The 21,680-nt window shown below is 34.6% G+C and overlaps 3 protein-coding genes across 4 annotated transcripts; all 3 read left to right on the plus strand.

Annotated features, from left to right (window-relative positions):
• Positions 1-282: 282 nt before the first annotated feature.
• LOC133697606 (beta-glucuronosyltransferase GlcAT14A) lies at positions 283-5,751 on the plus strand. Of its 2 annotated transcripts, XM_062120281.1 has the most exons (5): positions 283-1,260; positions 4,466-4,541; positions 4,633-4,748; positions 4,863-5,395; positions 5,495-5,751. In XM_062120281.1, exons 1-4 carry the CDS (start codon positions 777-779, stop codon positions 5,375-5,377), a joined length of 1,191 nt encoding a protein of 396 aa, XP_061976265.1. In that variant the 5' UTR covers positions 283-776; the 3' UTR covers positions 5,378-5,395; positions 5,495-5,751. The 2 variants fall into 2 exon arrangements, with proteins under 2 accessions (XP_061976265.1, XP_061976264.1); XM_062120280.1 differs by having other exon boundaries at positions 4,863-5,751.
• Positions 5,752-6,364: 613 nt separating this feature from the next.
• Positions 6,365-9,262, plus strand: LOC133696199 (pentatricopeptide repeat-containing protein At1g71060, mitochondrial). The gene is made up of 2 exons (XM_062118306.1): positions 6,365-8,283; positions 8,439-9,262. Exon 1 carries the CDS (start codon positions 6,529-6,531, stop codon positions 8,152-8,154), a length of 1,626 nt encoding a protein of 541 aa, XP_061974290.1. The 5' UTR covers positions 6,365-6,528; the 3' UTR covers positions 8,155-8,283; positions 8,439-9,262.
• A 7,950-nt stretch (positions 9,263-17,212) lies between these two features.
• On the plus strand, positions 17,213-19,183 carry LOC133696533 (heavy metal-associated isoprenylated plant protein 20). The gene is made up of 3 exons (XM_062118748.1): positions 17,213-17,404; positions 17,511-17,586; positions 18,548-19,183. Exons 1-3 carry the CDS (start codon positions 17,321-17,323, stop codon positions 18,838-18,840), a joined length of 453 nt encoding a protein of 150 aa, XP_061974732.1. The 5' UTR covers positions 17,213-17,320; the 3' UTR covers positions 18,841-19,183.
• The last annotated feature ends 2,497 nt before the right edge of the window (positions 19,184-21,680 follow it).

Raw genomic sequence — 21,680 nt, forward strand, 5'->3', positions numbered from 1 at the left:
GAAGAACAAATAAAACCTAACTTATTAGAGAGAACAATAGAAATTATTTTTTAAAATATTTTTTATTTAAATATATATAAAAGTAATATTTTTTTATGTTAGCACATAAAAATTATAAAAAAAATTAAAAAAATTTAATTAAAATTATTATTTTAAAAATTAAAAAAGATAATTGAACCGTATTTCTAAACTGTGCCTAATAGTAACTCCTGCGAAAAGAGGGGGCAGAGCAGAGTTGAGAGAAAAAGAATAACATATTTATTAATGTTATTAGTCCATGGAGTTGTCTCTAATCTCTATTAAAATAGGGTGAGGATTAACTTTTTTTTGCAGGTTGTTTATAATCAAGTACCGGTCTCTCTTTTTTTCCCCCAATATTTTTCACCATCAGCAGTTTGGCACCATCGTTCACTTATAGCTCAGAGCTCGCCATCAAGATCCCAACAAATCCATCTCTCTCGATCACTAAAGTCAATCCAATACGATTCATTTGACCAATACCCATCTCTTCATCTTGCTTCAAAACCCAAAATCTCGCTATAAAGTTCCAGTCTTTATTGATCCATACCCATCGATATATCTTTGTTTCCCATCTCATCTCAAGAAGTACAGTGCAAAAAGACTTGATTTTGATGCACATCCATCTTCTATTTCCTACCTATACCTCAAATTTAGCTGAAAGGTTTGAACTTGAGATTTGATTTGCACCACCATATGCCCCATCATAAAAAACAAGGAGCAGCTTCAACATTGGTAGTGTTGTTGGGATTTTTACCATGGGAGCAGAGAAAAGATGGCTTTTCACTCTCTTCTCCTCAGCATTTCTTTCACTACTCTTTCTCTTAGTCTATTCAATCTCTGCTTTCAGTTCCTCTAAACAGTTCCCTTCTATAATTCACCATGGAATCCACTACCCTCCTGCTTTTGCCTATTATATCTCAGGTGGAAGGGGTGATAAGGATCGGATCCTTAGGTTATTGCTGGCAGTTTATCACCCAAGAAACCGTTATTTATTGCATTTGGGTGCCGAGGCATCTGACGAGGAGAGAATGAAGCTTGTTGGGGCTGTAAATGCGGTGCCTGCGATTAGGAGTTTTGGGAACGTGGACGTTGTTGGGAAACCTGGCAGGCTTACCTACATGGGTTCTTCTAACCTGGCCGCGATTTTGCGTGCTGCTGCCATTTTGTTGAGGATGGATGCTGGGTGGACGTGGTTTGTGTCTTTGAGTGCAATGGATTATCCGTTGGTAACTCAGGATGGTATGCTTTTTTTTTTTTTTGTTAATTTTGATTGTTGGTTTTGTTCCTTTCTGGATTTTTTTGGTTGAGTTTGGAACTGTGACCAGATGCTGGAAAAATAACTTGGATTTTTTTGTTCATTTAGAGTTTATCCATGCATCTAAGTTTTGCTTTCTTCGTTTTGACTCTTGAATGAGGAATATCTTGCATTTACATCTTAAAGCTCAATGGAAAGGACGCATCATGGCCTGTTGCTATTTTAAGCATGGTTGACCTTTGCATTTCATATTTTGCCTAGCGTTTTGGATATATTTGACATATTTATGTTATTCTCTGAAGTGTGATGTTTGCTGTCGTTGTTCGTTAATTATTGGATTTGACTTAAAGAAATGGTGCTTTCTGTTTCTTCTTAGTTGTCATAGTTGTTTTCACAACAGAAATAATTTAGGAAGCCTATGAGAATTTTGAGTAGGCTAGATGACTTTATCGAACCATAACACTTAAAATGTGGCTGCTTGTTCTTCCTTTGACTACCTCAGACAAGGGTGCCTGCTGTCCAGAATGTATTAGAAGCCAGCATGAATGATACCATATAGGTCACAATGTTGTTAGGATCTGGTATGGGGAGAAAATATCGTTAACACATGCACAATTCTGTGCAAAGATCCTGGATTCATATTCCTGGTGCAATAAAATTTGTAATCCAGAGACAGTATGCTTTTTACCAGAACAGCTTAAATTACCATTATAAAAATGATGCAGCTAGCCATAACCCTGAGGGTAACCATAACGCTCTGGTTAGACCAAGGATTGGGCAATTTCTGTGAGAAAGCCCTCACAAAAAGAAGCTTCTATTGAACCTGCTAGAGGGTGGTTCAGAATACAGTGAAGTAGGCTTCCATGCAGGTGTAATGAAGGTTGATTTTGCAAGAACAGAATTTTTCATCGAAGCTTGACTTAAACCAGTATGCTGTTTACCAGAACAGATTAAATTATCAATATACAAACGATGCAGCTAACCATAACCCTGCAGCTAACTGTAATGCTGTAGTTAGACCTAGGATTGGACAACTTCTGTGAGAAAACCCTCACAAAAGAAGCTTCTATTGAACCTGCTAGAAGGTGGTTGAGAATATAGTGAAGTATCTTCCATGCAGGTGTAATGAAGGATGATTTTGCAAGAACGGAAGATTTTATTAAAGCTTGACTTAATAATTATTGCATGCTATCCAGGACGAGGACCGCCACATTATAACTTGTAACCATGGATGCACACTTATTTGTGACCTGAGCTAGAGTAGGTTGATGGAGGACCAAGTTCCAACCCCATTCTGCTTATGTGCTTTGGCCTTTGAAAGGCTGTTTGAATTCTCAGTTTAGATGGAAGCTAAATACGATTTCTTCACTTGTCATTCTTTGTAGTTTAAAGCAGTTTTTTTTTTTTTGGTGTCAGGATGAGGTTTACTTTAGTAAGGATATTTGCTTATTAGCTAAACCAGTGGCCTTTTGGATATTCCAACTCACTCACAGCACATGATACCGTTGTAAAAAGTTGTTCCAAGATCACAAGAATTGCAGGTTTACATTTACACTGTTGTATTTACCGTGAATGGGCTTTAGTGTATTCCTGATGTAGGTCTTTTGATCTTGTGTTACAAAATGCGTGCTTGCAAGGGATTGTTTTTGTTTTTGGAGGGGAAGGGGTGGGGTTGACTGGTTGTTGGGAATCTAAAGTACCGAGTTGACTAACAAAAGTTAAATGAGAGAAATCATGATTTGATATTTAGGCTTACACAATTGTTTTAGTCTCACCTCCTGGATGCCCTCAGTGCATCAATTACGCTCTTTTTCTGATTTAGACCAAGATATCATTATAGGACATGCCTTAACTGGTACTCTTTTTTCATTTTCACTACCGAGGATGAGGGTGTTCAAATGACTTGTGCAAGCTTAAAGTTGCCTATCTTTTTTCAAAGAGGACTTGTGCATTTTTTTCTTATCTAGGATGTTATTTGAAAAGGGATTGAATAAAGGTGGTTTTGAAAATGCATATATGATGTTTTCATCAATTTTTAGATTCATAGCTATGTCTGGACCGGCTAGTGTGTTGAATATTGTGAGTTAAGCTAGGTGACAAGAAGTGAAGGGGCCTTAGCGTAGGCTTCTTAAAAATCAAGTAGCTTTTTTTTTTTTTTTTTTTTTTTTTACTAAAGAGCTTTTATTTTGAAGAGGCACGATAGAGCAAAGACTGATTAGAGTTCTCGTAGTGGTTTTTTGAATTTTTCAGGTTAGAGTGTTGACAGGGCATCAGAGCTATTTGGCTATGACAGAGGAAATATGTACCAGAAGCAGGTTTCAAAACAATTATGTGATTGGATAAAAGACTACAAATACTGTTTAGATTATATCCATAAAAGGTTTTGCATAATAATTCATACTTCTGGAATGGTTGGTGACTTCATGTCCCATGAAATCTAATGTTTAAAAGAGTTTATTGGAATCTGATCTGCGTAATGCACATGCCTGAGGCACTTTCACAGCTGTATAAAAGCATAATACAGTCCCATCCTTTATCATTGCAGAAATAAGGGTGTCCTTAGCAGTTTTTATTGGTATGAAGAGTTGCTGATGAGCTGTCTATACCTTTGATAACCCCTTGTTGATTTGGAGTCTGGTTTTTTTCTGGTGATACAAATATGTGGGTCAGAGAGGTTCTGAATGCATCAATGTGATGCACATGCCCTTTCATAGCTGTACAAAAGAACAATACGTTCGGTATGTGTTAGAGATTTTGTGGCGTCAGCTTTATGTTCATGTGTGTGGCCTTGCCTGCTCTGTAAATCATAATGCAATGTTGTCCTTGGCCATATTGCACAATTGAATGGTTAGGAAGGCTTAAGAATGCAGATGATTGCCGTGTAAAAATTGAAGCTGATTTAACTTTTCCAATGCTTGCTTAGAAACTCATCCAAGTTATATGGGAATCTCAGCTCATAATTAATAACTGTCTCTATTTACTAGCAGAATGGTTTTGAATCTGTTTTCTCCTATGTGCTTTGTATTCACCTACATGCCTCTAGTATCAGATACACTGAAGTGTTGGAAATCTTTTAGGCTCTTGGAAGATAATTCCACTCATTTCCACTTATGACCTCACCGTGTGGTGTCATGCTACCTCATATGATAGAATTCCGAGCTTCCAATATTTTCTTCTGTTATCTTGCAGACTTGTCCCATGTTTTCTCCTCTGTTAGCAGAGACCTCAATTTCATAGATCACACCAGTGACCTTGGGTGGAAAGAGTAGGCAACCTCTTCTTACTAAATTTTATTGTAATTCTGCAGCACAAAGATTTAGTTATATCTGAGTTCTATTGGTTTGACCTTGTTGTAGAGATCAAAGAATTCAGCCTATTGTAGTTGACCCAGGGATTTACCTAGCCAGGAGGAGCCAGATATTTCATGCTACAGAGAAGCGGCCAACTCCTGATGGTTTCAAAGTATTCACAGGCAAAGTCTACTGTCCACAGCGTGCTGTTTATGCAACTAAAATTAAAGTTGTGCATGTGTATGCTTTTCTTTCATGAAAATGTTACGTGTGGTAACAGATATCTCCTATTGCAGGTTCCCCGTGGGTGATCTTGAGCAGGTCATTTCTTGAATTTTGCATTCTTGGTTGGGATAATCTTCCTCGAACCCTTCTCATGTACTTCAACAATGTGGTCTTATCCGAAGAAAGCTATTTCCACTCTGTCATTTGCAATGCACCAGAGTTTAAGAACACAACTTTAAACAGTGATCTAAGGTATATGGTCTGGGACAATCCTCCAAAGATGGAACCACATTTTCTTAATACATCTGATTATGATCTCATGGTTCAAAGTGGAGTGGCTTTTGCAAGGCAGTTTCAGAAGGATGACCCTGTGCTAGACAAGGTGGACGAGAAGATCCTTAAACGTGGGCATGATCGAGCTGCCCCAGGTGCATGGTGCACTGGCCGGAGGACCTGGTGGATTGATCCTTGCTCTCAATGGGGTGATGTCAATGTTGTGAAGCCAGGTCCTCAGGCTAAGAAGTTCAAGGAGACCATTAAAAGCCTTCTTGATGAATGGAACTCACAGATGAATCAGTGCAAATGAAAAATGCATATATTAAAGGTTTATTGTCTGAGACTCGGTGCAGTTTTTTTCGCATCTGAATTTTGTCAACCACTTCGGAGAATTAACATCAATAGACGTTGATTCTTTGGTGTTTAGGTCCATTTATTGGGCTACTCCGCTCGCAGGCTATGATAGTGTTTATGGGAGTGGCAGAGTCGAAGGGAAACAAGTGAAGAGGTTTTTCTGAATGGTGTCCTGTCATGGGGGCTGGTAAACAGTGCGAATCAATAAGAGGACCTCCCTCTTTACGCTGCCCACAGCACGCCCTTGTATGTTCACTCTGTTCTCAGTACTCTTCAAAAGTTGTAACAGAAGCTCATTCATTAAATTCTTATTTGCATCCTCTCTCTTTATATGCTCGTGCGCGTGTTTGTGTTGGCAATAAAGGTTTAAATCTGGAAAATTACAACTCATTTAACTAGTTGATTTTCGTTGAATAGGCGTAGCGGAAGCAACAATCCAAACCTGATGTTTGTGCTCAGAAAATTGAGTGCATGTGCAGGAGAAACGGTGGCATTAGATATATTTGGAAATTATCTAATTTGATGCGGGGCTAGGATGTATATATATAATAGATTTATGAGTAAATTATAAATAAGTCATTCTAGGTTTAAAATTAGTCTCTCTATTTCCAAATCTATTTTGTATCCTTTTCTTGTCAATTTCATATCTTTTTTAAATTTACTTTATTTGTTTTTTTGTTTTAAGAAGAATAGATAGAAACAAAAAAAAAGATAATATGGAAAGATTATTGAAAAAAAGAAGATATTTTTCTGAAGCAAAGAAGTATTAAATTAAGCATGATCATCAACATTGACTTAGTGATTAATTAATTATTTTTTAAAATTATGTAATTTATTTAAAAAAAATTAGAGGAAATAATTTACAAGATACTCATGTATTTAAATATGCCGTTTATCCGAGAAGTTGAATAAATAAGTTATTTTATGTTTTCGTCAATCGAACCGACCAGCCAACGTAATGCGGCCCAAGGAAGGGCAGTTGTCTTAAAGAGTCCGTTAAATTCCAGTCCGCTATCATAAACCCTAAAAATCTCAAGTCTCTCTCTCCCAGATTCTCAAAGTTCACTCCTTTCCTTTTGTTGTTTCACTAAACTTGATTCTCTCACGATGGCTCTCTCTCGATTCTCCTGTTTTCTATCAAGAACACCAAATAACCCCTCTCTTCTCTACTCTTCCTCTCCTTTTGTCCTAAGATCACTTATAAACGTCAAAAACCAAACTCTATCTCTCAATTCTACACCCAATATTGAGAATCCATTTGGGTCTATGTTAAACCCTCATTTTATCGTCCACAAGTCAACCCATACTGATTTACAACAAACCGTTGTCCTTACTGATGCCAGCAACCAAACCCCACAAGTTTTGGCTGATAAAATCGTTGAAGACGCTGAAAATATCTGCAAATTATTATCAAAAAATCCTAATTCTAGCGTTGAGGCTTTGCTCAATAAGGCTTCTATGGAAGTGTCACCAAGTTTGGTTTTTGAGGCATTGAAGAAGCTAAGCAATGCAGGTACTCTTGCGTTATCGTTCTTTAGATGGGCAGAGAAGCAAAAAGGGTTTCAATATAGCACAGAGAGCTACCATGCCTTGATTGAATCACTAGGAAAGATCAAGCAGTTTAACGTTATATGGAACTTAGTTACTGACATGAAGCAAAAAGGGTTGCTGAATAAAGAAACTTTTGCACTGATTTCAAGGAGATATGCAAGAGCAAGAAAAGTTAAAGAGGCAGTAGATGCATTTATGAAAATGGAGAAGTTTGGATTGAAGATTGAATCATCCGATGTTAATAGGTTGCTTGATACTTTATGCAAGTCGAGGCAGGTAGAGAGAGCACAATTGGTGTTTGATAAAATGAATAAGAGAGGATTTGTGGCTGATATTAAGTCATATACGATATTGCTAGAAGGGTGGGGTCAAGAGAAAAACTTGTCGCGGCTGATGGAAGTCTACAACGAAATGAAAGATGAGGGCTTTGAACCGGATGTTGTCACTTACGGTATTCTTATCAATGCCCACTGTAAATCTAGGAGGTATGATGATGCAATCGAGTTGTTTCATGAGATGGAAGCGAAGAACTGCAAGCCTAGTCCTCACATATATTGTACTTTGATTAATGGATTGGGAGCTGAAAAAAGGTTGAGTGAAGCACTTGAGTTTTTTGAGCTATCAAAGGCTAGCGGGTTTGTTCCAGAGGCACCTACTTACAATGCTGTTGTGGGGGCATATTGCTGGTCAGAGAGAATGGATGATGTGCAGAGGACGGTTGATGAGATGAGAAAAGGCGGGGTTGGTCCAAGTGCGAGAACTTATGATATCATACTTCACCATCTGATAAGAACTGGAAAAACTAAAATTGCTTATTCAGTTTTCCAGAAAATGAGTTGCGAGGGATGTGAGCCATCTGTGAGTACCTATGAGATTATAGTGAGGATGTTTTGCAATGAGGATAGAGTGGATATGGCAATAAAGGTTTGGGATCAGATGAAGGCCAGGGGAATCCTTCCTGTTATGCATATGTTCTCTACATTAATCAATAGCTTGTGCCATGAGAGTAAGCTAGATGAGGCTTGCATGTACTTTCAGGAGATGTTGGATGTGGGCATTCGGCCTCCAGCACAGTTGTTTAGTAATCTGAAACAAAATCTTCTTGACGAGGGCAAGAAGGACACTGTTGTGGTTTTTGAACGGAAGCTTGATAAGCTAAGGAAAGCTCCATTAGTTAGTTGAGGCCAGGGAGAGATGCTATGGGGTGTTGGAAATTGATCTGTGTCAAGGTTTTAACACTCTTATGGACATGTCTTATCTAGTGCTGATTAAGAAGATTTGGGTTGTGCATGTGGTCTTAGACTGGTACTGGTATGAAATGCACTCAATCTTGGCTGAATTTTATGAAATATTCTCAATACGTTTTTCCTGATATTGAATCTGTTTAGTGTTTTATCTGCTCAAGTTTTTCTGTTTCTTATCAAATCTGTTCATGATTCACTGCCACTGATTGTTTTATCATGCAGATGACTCTGAATTCACTATTTGATCGGGAGGAACAGTGCCCAACGCTGCTATAAATGCATCCATTTCTATGAATACGTGCACACTTGGTCTTAATGGTTTCCAAACTGGTCCTCACTCTTCATCTTGCTCTCTTTAGTGGTTTATGCACTCGTGCTTCCTGCTTTGCTCTTCCTATATGATATCATGGTTGGGGGAACTTTCAGTGGCTCGAGTGGAAGTGTAGGCTCTTTTTTCTAATCATTCTCTCTCTAGTTTGCGACTTTTGCAAGCTATTCTGTCTGTGTCGATGAAAACATATGGGAACCTTTTGTACATTGCAAAATGTACAACTTTCTGTGCTGAGAGATTTGCAGGGTTTGGATACTATTGATTTTCTGGGTTGACTTGGATTGTGCACAATATTTTAGAGTAGCCTCGGAAGAATCAGTGAGAAATTCAGGGGGTTAATTATTATATCAGTTGGACCAAATTTCTGTCTCGTTTTAACTTTCTGAAGCTGCCAAATTTGCTCTAATTTGAGGATGACAAAATTCGAACCATTCTGTTTTTCATATTTACTGAAAGCGGGTGCTATATCCAGAATCTTGCAAATTTTCATCTTGATAGCTAGGCTTGGGCGAGGCTTTGACTGCATATGTTGCCGTCATGTTTCTTGAATATAGGACCATCTGAGCTCCTACTCTTTAAGAATTTGCAGCACTTGATTTACCTATCTGTCCAGAAACTCCAGCTGGCCTTTTGTAGGGCTCGCTCATTTTTCACAATGGAGGTTGGATCAATGCTGGTTAATAAGATTTTCCCGTGGCTGTGGTTTACTTGTCAAGTTTCAGCTGCTCACTGCTTTTGCAGTTCTGCTTCGAAATGCAATAGTTTATGGCATAAAATTACATTCCAGTAACCTTCCCTATCCCTCAGTGATGAATATCTAAATTTTTATCTTATAAATAATATGTAGATAAGTAGAAATTCGATATGTGAATATCTATCCATCTATGTACAAGAGTGGGATTTTGAATCAAAAGTCTTCAATTATAAATACACTTCACAGATTAAAGCTGACAATTTTGGCAGAAAATCGATGACGGATGATGACCCTTCTACTTTTCTGTTGTTTCAATGATAAGCTCTCCCTTTTTTATCGTTAGAGAATTACCAGACAACAATCAAGTTATTTTCTCAACCAAGAAGAAGAAGAAGAATCGTGTTATGGAGCTTTACTTTGTCATACAATATCAGAATTTACAATAAAGCATGTTGCTTTTTTATAGATGTATCATTTTCCAAATTACGGTTCGGATCCTAAGATAGAAATTAATTTTTTTTTTTAATTTGTTAATTTGAATATGAATAGCGTACTTGATATTTGAGAAGATATACCGATCAAAAAGCTTGCTAAAAATCTCTCTGGACAAGTTTAAAGACGTGCTGCCAGGAACGAACAAGCAACACACGAGTACAAATAAAAAAAAATTCAGGTTCGAGCCCTGTGGTTGCTCATATGATGATCACTGAAGGTTTATATGATCGTTAACTTCAGGGCTCGTGGGATTAGTCAAGGTGCGCGCAAGCAGACTCGGACATCCACGTTAAATTAAAAAAAAAAAACAATAATAAAAGAAAAAAAATGTGTGTTACATTGCTACATAACTGGTTTTATTTTTCTTCTATGATTTTTTGGTCAGACAATATTGCGTTGCAGTAGCTTTTTGTCCAAAAAACTCCCAGGAAAATCTCTAGCCAGCCTTCCATACTCTTGCAGACAAGACGACATGGTTGTTTAATTAACTACCAGTTCATATAAATTTCCAGCAAGCTATTATTAAAGTGTGGGGCAGGAAAATGATTGTATAGTCTTGACTCTTCACAATTGCTATCAGCAGTGGTACGAAGAAGAGGTACAAAAAAAAAAAAAAAAAAAAAAGAGGTACAAAAATCGGAAACTTTTTTTTGATCTATTTTTTATTAAAATTTTATTTTTTTTATATATATTTTTAAATAGTTTTAATATGTTAATTTAAAAAATATTTTTTAAAAAATAAAAATATATTTTTTAATATATTTTTTTAAAAAAATATTTTAAAAATCAACCAGTATCATTCTTTCAATATCTCTTAAAAAAATATATATCCAAAGTTACTAATGAAATGCTGAACTAGTCAATTTATCCAATATAGAATTTTAATATTAATATTACGAGCCAGAAAACACTTGAGATTGTTTTTTTGGATGATCATGAGATTGGCTAATGACTTTCCATCCCTTATGAAGCCCAAGATTAGTGGGCTTTTTTATGACCAAAAAGCGATTTGCCATAACGTTAAATATCTCGTTTGTGCAAGTCCACTTTTTTTAAGCCACTTTTCAATCTTTTATATATATATTCTGCTGAAAGGTTATTATTATTATTATTATTAATAAATTATTTCCTTCCTATTATCAAGATTTACTAAATTTTATGTCCTCAAGATTTGAATTAAAAAATAAAATAAAAAAACAAATCTTCATAATTATAAAGTCTATAAAATTTTATTTAATAAATGATTAATGATATAAATAACTTTTGAACTCTAAATCTCGAATCATGACCAACGTATTCAACAATCTTAATTGACATCTTGATTCGCACAATTAAAAAATAATTATTAAACCAAGGAAATAATTTCCCATAATTTAATTTCAAGAAACTGATAATAGCACAACTTGTGCTACTCGCTTGATCACTGTTCCAATTAACTTGTTTTTTTCACTCGGCTCTGCACAAAAAAATTAATTTAGAATTAAATTGGTTTGATCTTGTAGACCCAACATACCAATATGCAATCTAATCAATTCGGTTAAAAAATTAATAAAAAATCATATTAATATTTTAAAAAATATATAAAAATATTATTTTAACATTTTAAAAAAATATTTAATTAACTTGGTTCAATCCCTCCAATTCTAGAAGACACCGAAATCTAGTTTAATAACTATGTGCTAAACACACATGAGATAAAATATGCTAGACTTATTTACTACTGGTTACTAGTTAGAGTATAGAGTAAACTATCTAGTTCCTGGATAAATTTTAAACAAAATTGAGGGTTTAAAAATGTTTTTTTTATCAACTAAATCTAGGTCATCATCTTTGTCAATTCAAGAACGTGACTTTCGTTTATGATTTTACTTAAATGCCTTTATATATATATATATATATATATATATATATATATATATATATATATATTAAATCATAGAACTGACACGACCTCCCCTTTTCTTTGCTTTCCCTTGTCTTCTTTACTTTCTGTATCAAAGCGGAGATCATACCATCATCATCATCTCTCTAATCCGCCAAATTTGCAACAGAAACCAAAAACTGGTCTATTAATAATAAGAAAGGTTTGCGGGATGATAATATACACAAATGTTTATCTCATGTGTTTAAAGTTGCTCCTAATTAAATGAAAACTTAAATTTAGTTAATAAGAAATTAAGATGTGATTAAACCCTCAATTTTGTTTAGTAGCTGTTATCGTTGAATGGTTTTCCTTCTCTTCCGTCGCTCTCTTTGATAACTCAAAACACACTCCAGCCAGCCAAGATTTCTGAGATTTCTGATCTGTAGAAATGGAGGGCATCTGGGGGTTAATCGGTTACCATTTACAAATGTAATGATGCATGGAGTGGATCCCATGGTTGACTGGTGCGTCTTGTCTTGTGGCTTCTCTCGCTCTGCCATCCAAACTCAAGGCTAATTATACAATTTCTTCCACGGCTAGATTAATTAATAATATAATGCATGTTTTTTAGGAAGATGTGGCATATATGATAATAACCCGAGAATTTTATTGTGGTTTGCAGCCCTGCCCTTGATACTGGGCAAGCTTAATGAAATCTCTTATGAATCTCATCATTTATTATAAAATAAATTACAGTTGCAGGTCATCTTGATGGTGATGTCTATTATATGCTCTAAAATATCCCATCTTATTTTAAACATAATTAGAGTTTAATTTATTTTTTAAATTTAATCTTTAAAATCGCCTTTAAAAAAGTCACATATATTTACCATATATTTTCAATCCATACCACAGACCCCTCTACCAAATCCCCGACCAGCTCTCCCTACAGCAGCTGCCCCTGGCTTCAATCACGCATCCCCTCCACTTCCAACTTCCAAGGCCCGAGGTTTTCCAATGAGATAGATTTCTGGATCTGGCTAGCGAGAGCTGTGATCTACTTTGTCTGACAAGCCATGTCCACTGGTCGTGGTTTTCCTTTCATGGTTTTAAGTTACCGTAACTTCGAACAAATTCAGTTTATTTCCTGGATTACATAATAATTTAAGCATTTTACTTACTTTTCTGTGATAAAGAAAACGACGTCGAAAATGACTTGGAAGTCATCGTAACAATCACCGAAGGGGTCATATATGGTTGGTGTCAATACATTAACCCGGTACCATACAAGATTTAGAATTCAAATTTGTATCAAGCATTGTGTATATCTATATATGCTCGAATTTTTGTGTCACAAAAATTATTCATGCATATTTATAGAGTTCTAAACTTATAAAATCACTTAATTTCATACATACATGTAAGAGATTTGAATTTTTTTACGGAGCTTCGGCAGCTTTTTATTATTTTTTTCTCTTCAAACTCTTTTTTTAATTGAATTTTTTTATGCTCTAATTAGATGAAATTAGCTTGAAAATATGGTGAAAATATTAAATTAAAAAATGAAGGACCAAAATATAAAACTTAGAAAGATATTTTTATTTTGGATTAAAAATTTATTTTGTTTATTTTTCCATTTATAACTTTGAGAAAAAAAGGAAGGAAGTCACATGGAAATAGTGAGAAAAGAGAAAATAATTGATCAGGTTATTTTAGCAATTAAATTTATTGTTCTTGGTATTAATAGATTCTATTTGACGAGAAAATTTTTTGATAATAATATATTGTTTTCTCTAAATATCATTAAAAAAATATATCTTGTTAAAATTTATTTATTTGGTTGATTTTTATTTTTTAGAGGTTTTAGGATTATTAGGTGATTCAGATAAGATTTTAAGAATTTTTTTTTTATGCTAGGTAAAAGTTCAGGAATTAGGTAAGGAGTTTTCAAGTTTGATTCGCTACACTAAAGTTTAACTAGAATAAAAAAAATTTTTGTACACCTTAAGTATTAACTTTTTATATTAAAAATTCTTCAGTCAAATACGGGAAATAACCTAGTAAAGTCTAGAGAAGTTAAATCTCCAATAAAAAAACAAAAAAGACCCCAACTAATCCATCATTAACTGAGCAGGTAATACCCAAAGCTTATGTAACTCATGACATCCGATTTAAAACAAAAAACACCCCTTGTTTTTTTTGTCCTACCATAAAATTGTATCTGGTGTTTTGGGCTGTCATTTTCGCGAGGCTAGCTGGAAGCTTAGAAGCAAGTCCGACCCTTTTCGCAAGAAATTTCGTGATATGTGCTACTGTCAAGTGTGGGTGGGTGTCCATAGTTTATGTGAATTCTAAAATTAATTAATTGCATAAATTGAAAATCAAAACCAATCTCCGCCCATAATTGGTGGAAGAAATAATTCAATACTGGTAGAGCAAAAGGTTATCCCTGGAAAGTTCAACCATCCATACAAAATTTGACTAAATGAAGTATAAAAAAAGGTTTCACGATCGAGGGTGGTAGTGACATATTTACCATCACCTGCATGATAAGGATAAAGCTTATGTTAATGATAAAGATAAACCTCAGCATGCAGAGGCTGCCGAAAGACATTGAATTCTAATGCAATTGTATTAGAACTCTGATTCCTGCTTATCCTTAGCTTCCTTTCTGTATCAAAACACTTGTAATTAATGATGAATATCCTGTAACAACTTTCATATATATATGGCTGAGAGAACACAGTTTCTCTTAAGTAATTGCAGAAGTACTTTAAAATCTTTTACTGCATGCATTGTTTCGTGCATATTTAATCTGCAGTCATGGTCTCTGAGAGCACTAACGAAACCTTTCTTATTGAAAGATATCTAATAACATTGCTTATATTAATTTATTCACTCATGAAACCACCGAGATGCATAACTAGAAAACGACACAACACTGCGATCATGACTGAAGGTAGAGCCCGTTTGGTTTGCAGACCATAGAAATTTTCTAGAGTGGACGCCATAATAATTAATACTGTATGACTTGCCAAGAGATTGATAGGAAGAGCTGCCATCTCGGAGAGGAGTTTCACCTACAATTCTTGAATATCAGACCCCATCTCATTAAATACCTTCTCCATTCATTTTAGAGAAATCTTAGATTTATTTCGCACGCCATTGTATATATCTCTAAATTAAAGCCGGGCTTGAATTTGTTAAATATCTGGGATGATCGCGTGGGGGGTCAAAACATGAGAAATATTAACGTAGCCGGCTGTTTTTATCTTATTTTATGACACAGATCGATGGAATCATGCATGTCCTGCAGAATACCATGTTTTACACTTTGGATACAACCAATCAAAACCGTGTATGAGGGCTGTGATCGATGTAGGGTGGAAGAACCTCGCTGGATCAACTTTTTTCCATCGAGATTGCAATGGTGGAAGACAGAAGGGCTCAGATAATTAAATGTTCTTTGATCCTTTTGGAGCCCTTGCACTTGAAAACCGACTATCTCTATCAGTACAGCAAGTGTTCATTATCTCTCGAAGAAACTTAACCACGAGAATAATACTAATAAAAAATTACAAAGAGCATTGATATTTTTTTTTATGACAGCTTATTTGTAAGATTGACCAACATCCACTGATTGCAGCAATAATTGTAGGTTTTAAAAAAATGCAAAGGACATATGTTGTGGTCTGGCTTTGATGCAAGGAGGACATCAGAGCAGTACCGAGTATTGATCGGTGCTGCTCCATAAATCTCTGCCACGTGCTCATTACCTGGGGACCCTTTTGATATATTAATGATCATGATTCGTTGATCATCTCCGTCATATAGAGCAATGATTAAATTTTTTAAAGCCTGTTTTGAATTTGTTCTTTTTTTAATTTTAATCTAATACTTCTTAAAATTTATTTTGTTTTTTATTATTTAATTTTATTAGATTTTTATATCTAATTTGATTTTCATTCTTTTAATTGTTGTTTTTTATATCCTTTTCATTAATTTATTTTTTGATTTTATCATTTGAAATTTAATATAAATTTATTTAGTTTTCAATTTTTTTCTCATTTTTTATTGCTTTTTTTTATCATATTTTTTTTATTTTGTTTTTTGATTTAATCACTTAATTATTAGTTTCTTTCAATTTTATTTTTTTTGCATGGTTCAGTCCTCATTATATTAATTTTATTTTTTTATGATATAGAATTTTGCTTTGTTGTTTTTTCATGTCTTTCTTTCACAGGATAATTACAGTCTCATGACTCAGCCCACTAATTTTGATAATAAACTCAGTTTAAGTTTTTTTTTAAATCCTTTAAAAAAATTATTTTTTTATTTTCATCATTTGAGATTGACTTATTGGACCTTGAAATTTTAATTTGTTTTACTTTTTTTTTTGTTAGGTTATCTATATCTCATATCTCGTGTTGCAAGTTAGTTTAGTTAACCTAAGTTGACTCGGTTTTTTTAATTTTTTTTTATTTTATCATTTGACATTGAATTATTGATCCTTGAGCATGTTTAATTAAATATTATTTGAAAAAACGATGAACACGCCAGTGCTTAATGGTTTATCCCAAATGCGAGTTGATTAAGTTAACCTAGGTTAACTTGCATTTTCTTACTAAGTTTTTTTTTAGCTTTGGTCTTTTTAACCAGGTGCTTCTTTCGGAAGTCTTTTTTTTTCTCGATTCTTTTTAGTTTTCCTTTTCAATTTCATCATTTTGCATAAAAATAATTTGCTTTTGAGCTTTGTTATTTTTTCACTTTTCTTTCAATTTAGTTATTCTGATAGCGGGTTAGTAAAGTTAACCCGGGTTAACTCAAGTTTTTTTATATGTTTTTTTGTTGAACTTTTGTTTTTTTTGTCCTTCTTTTGAATTTTTTTTAATCTTGGTCTCATATCGCGGATTATAAATTCGTCAAGTTAACTCAAGTTGACTCAGGTTTTCTTTTCGAGATTATATTTTTTGAATTTTTTTTCATCTTTGACATTAGATTATTAGATCTTGAATTTTACGATTTCTTTTCACTTTTCTTTATGTGAATTGTTTTGATCTCATATATATCACGAATAATGTTTTTAATAAATTTAATTTGATTTATCTTCAAATTATCATTACTTGAATATTATTTTTTACATTGAAAAAAATTAAACTGACTCACATTACAGCGAGTATAGCGCGTGACACCAATCTAATGTTTTATCATATTATCTCACACATATGGATGGTACTGTAGACAACTGTGCAGCAGCTGGTAAAAGCAAACAGCCACACTTAAACAACATATTTCTCCCTTTCTTGGGGCAAAAGAGAACAGCTCCCCTATTAGCCCATCATATAAGCAAGCCACCAAGACAGAAACTCATTCAAAATAATTTTTATAATCTAATGCAGGTTAGTATTCCACCTAAGGCGCCAAGCAAAGACCCAAATGTGTCCAGTTGTGCTGTGCGGCCATGATATTCAGGAGAATGGCATGATTAAGGGGCACAAGTCATTGTCATTTTTGTATTAATTCAATTTAATAAAGACAACTTGCACAAACACGGTTCCTCTCAAAATCCACCACAATTATTTTCTACCTTATTATAAATAGATAAATATCACTACATAAATTCCCATTCTTGCAAGCCTCTGCTGCATATCTCTCTCCTCTCGCTCTCTCTCTCCCTGTCTCTCTCAAAACTTTCTGCTAGCTTTGTCTTTGAGAAGCAAATGGGTGCTCTTGACGATCTCTCAGATTACCTCTCAGACTTGTTTACAGCTGCCAGGAAGAAGAGGAAAAGAAAACCAATGCAGGTACTGATCATATACAACAATCCGGTCTATCCCTCTCTATGTGCGTTATTGGTTTTTGGTTACTGATTTAAAGTATACTCTCATGCTTTGTTTTTCTTCTTTTCAGACAGTTGATATCAAAGTGAAGATGGATTGCGATGGCTGTGAAAGGAGGGTCAAAAATTCTGTTTCCTCCATGAAGGGTACGAATCTTGAACTTAAGCTATATTCTTCATTTTCTTTCCCCTACAGGTTGTCCATGCATAATACAAATATACAAAGAGAAGAGAAGGGATTTGCCTGAAACCTATCAAAGGGTAGCTAATGAAACGATACAGGCAAAAGGCCTATGTTGATCTTCTTTGAAAAGAATACAGTATATAGGAGTACTTCTTTTCTTTCAATTTTCATTAAGCAAAAGGTTCAAATCTGTATATCATTTCAGGGTGTTCTTTGTGGCTAAAGTGAAGGCATGCAAGAGAAGATCCAGGCCCTTTTAAAAAAATTATATATAATCAAAACAAAGAAAAATAGAAGTCAAAGAAGCACGATTAGACTTTCTCAGCTTCCTCGTATGGGAAACTAGAAGAAACCTAACAAGTCTTTTTTGACTCTGTTCTGTCTTTGAAGTACTCTGACATGCAATTTTTTTTGCAGAGAGACTGCTATTTCCTGACATCTTTTTGTCACTTCTATTCACTTGAAATAAATGTTTTTCTAAGATGTCTCCAGGTCAAAATTTATGGAGTATTTTTTCATTGTGCTCAAAGTAATGGTATCCCTGAAATAAGCAAAATTATTGTTGGAAGCAGCAATAGTATTTTCCCTTTAGAGATTCTGGAAGCCTTTTTCCATCACTTACTCGCAGAAAAGGACATCATTTAGAGCCCCCTTTTGCAGCTCAGTGCATTTGCCATATTAAATGCCACCAACCAGATGCATATTTGTACTTTTAACTGCTCAAAAGGTTTCACCAAAAAAAAAAAAAAAAGAAGGAAAGATAGAAAACCGATCATAAGGTTCTAAATGAACCAGCCACATAATTTCTAGTCATTTGAGACAGTAATTATGAACCCTTAACTACGATAAGTACACCTATTATGAATAGTTACTCAATTAATTACCTCATATTAATATAATTATGTTTTTGTTTTTCAATTTCAGGCGTTAAATCAGTAGAAGTGAACAGAAAGCAAAGCCGGGTGACTGTCAGCGGGAATGTTGAGCCAAACAAGGTCTTGAAGAAAGTGAAGAGCACAGGAAAGAGGGCTGAGTTTTGGCCATATGTCCCATACAACTTGGTGGCTTATCCTTATGCTGCTCAAGCCTATGATAAGAAAGCACCTGCAGGCTATGTGAAGAATGTGGTTCAGGCACTTCCGAGCCCCAACGCAACAGATGAAAGATTTACATCTATGTTCAGCGATGAAAACCCGAATGCATGTTCCATCATGTAGGAAATCTAATTTCATTTGGCAAAATGAAAGAGCAAGAGCTAGCATATATATATATATACATATAGTTTGTTTTTTGTTGTAAGCTTTGCTGTTTAATTAGGGCTAGTTTAGCTGGTTAGTGTAAGTAGTTCAGTAGAAGGGGCTTGGGTTTTCACTGAGAGTTTAGGTTTTATATATATATATATATATATATATATATATATATATATTACAGGGCATGGAGGCTCTACTAATTGTGAGGGATATCTATATATCGATGTGCTGATCATGCTTAGTTAGATAACCTTCTTATCTATAGATGTTGATATCATAGTTTATGACGATCACATCATCAAGTTTCCAATTTTCATGAAAATTAATTAAGAGATGTAAATTAAACAGAAATGCATCGAGAAAAAGCTCTGTTAATTTGAACCCATCTGATCTATATTCTGTATTTATTTGATATGGGACAAAATTACACCACTGTTTACGCCACAAAAAAAGGAAAGAGCCACTAGGTGACATCAGCAACGAAGCGAATGTCCTTGTACTTGCAAATGGGGAAGGAATTGGACAACGAGGAAGGCTCTTTGTCATTTTTTAATTAATAAATATTATTCCTTTTGTTTTTATTTTATGGCTAGGGGTGTTTTTAAAACAGGATACTTTTTGGTTGGATCATAAAGAACACACTGTTGAAATCATATTAAAGGAATTCATGGGAATTGATTTTATGTTTCACAACTTTACATATGATCACTAAAACAAATATATATACTCCTTTGCCATCCTCTCAGGTCAATTAGTGTCCAATATTTAATTAAGCAATCTATAATATTCTAATCAGAACCAAATTGTCAACCTATATAGCAATATAGTATGAATTTAGGAAATCTGTCCCGTAAAAGAGCGCATGGAGGAATAATTGTTTGTAGGACAGGGCTCGTAAATTAAATCCTGTATCATCTTTCCAATAAACAAAGACATACGTGTCTTTGGCCACACTCGACTTATCTTTTAAGTAGTTGAGATTTGCTAATTACGCAAGAATTGATCTGGGAGGATGATGATGGGCACCTCAACTGATCCATGCGCTGTCCAGCTTATATTGGTACAAGTGCTTCCCATTCGGGATTTTCTCGTTGCTCATGTATACAAGTCTAAGCCATTTAAATAGCAAATGAGCGCCGTGCTTGATTCGCACAGCAAAACAAATCTTATTGATCACTTTGTTTATGATATGTCTTGTAATTTTTATTTTTTCCCTTTACTGGGTTTTATGGGCATGGAAAATTGAGAGTTTTGAAATCAATTTCTACGCACTAAAAAGTAAAGTATATATCGGATGCAGTCAATGATTTAAAAAAAAAAAAAAGAGTTACGATAATTTACAGTCTAATCTAAGACTTGAACTCTGATGATTATAGAGAGATCACACTCTTAACCATACCTTAATCTTATACTAATAATTTAGCAAGGCTGGAAAGGAAAGCAAGATTATGATTCAATGACCACCCGTATGTTCGTAGGTGTTAGGGTTTGAAAAAAAAGTACTTTTGGTTCACCCACAAAGATGGGATTAATTTCAAGCTAGCCCTATAAAACTCGATTTGAAACCATCGCATAATTGGCACCTGAAATTAAAAATTAAATCATTGAACTATCCTTGAGAGAGCTACGTACCATGTGAATATCTTTACAAAGGTAGCCTCGTCGACCTAATTATCATAGTAGACCTTGATTTATATCGCACTCCAATTGGCTTGGATCATGTAAAATTGAATTACTTGGCTGTTGACAGCAGCATAACTCCCAACCATCCGGGCCTTTGCCATGTGTGCTAGTCCCATGCATAGTCTCGTAATCATTTTATTTTTATTTTTTAATTAATATAGATGTTTGGTTCAGGTTGTATATATCTTGATTAATTCCACGGGTTTTAAAATTAACGATCATATAAATTTCCAGTAATCTAAAATTTATAAGACTCAAACTAATAATTTTTAAAAAACAAATCTAAAATTTTACCAGTTGAGATGCATCATGGTATTCCCATCTTATTTCTTATCTATGCCCAATTATGCAAATCGGCTGAAGTGGAAAATTGGCACTTGCGAGGGCAACTTAAAGGATAGCTTCATAAAGATAAGCTCCATGTTATCTCATCTCCATATAATTGTTCCGCCAAACCAAAAGTAGTATTGCATTTGTATGTGGGAGATAGGCTTTGTAAGTTTCACTGTCTCTGATCTTCTTTGGTGCTAAGTTTGCCTATTTACTTGAAATAGTCACTGCATGACGAGGCAGAGGTTTTTTTTTACACAAATACAATGCATTATCGTAACGAATTCAATGAATTCATCAAAAAGTTTTACTCTGGTATCATGTGAAAATTAACTAGAGGCCACTTTCTGAGGTAAAAAAACATGTTTTCTTTTATACAATATCCCTGGATGATCATCAAGTTATACAAGCAAACTATATATGTGACGTTTGTAGCAATCTGGTTAGGTGAGGTTTTACTTGTATGAAAAAAATATTAATTTAATGTGCAATCATGGCTCGCCAAGGGGAATGTATGGACGTCAGTTGCCCACCTCTAAACTGCAAAATCAATGGACTAATATCTCCAAGACTTTTTCATCGAGGAATTATACGATGTCACTGATCTATTGTATGAAATTGACCTGGTATGTCAACTCTTTTTGTTTAAGGTGGTTAGAGTCCCTCAGAGACAAGCATCAAGGGCTATATTCCGACGAGAATCTCTGGGATTTGTAATAATTGAAAAAGAAAAAAGGTCGAGGAAACTTGCAAGGCAGGACTCTAATTATGATTTTATATTAAAATTTCTATCA

Source organism: Populus nigra, chromosome 6 (assembly GCF_951802175.1).
Source record: "Populus nigra chromosome 6, ddPopNigr1.1, whole genome shotgun sequence".
Taxonomy (NCBI): Eukaryota; Viridiplantae; Streptophyta; class Magnoliopsida; order Malpighiales; family Salicaceae; genus Populus; species Populus nigra.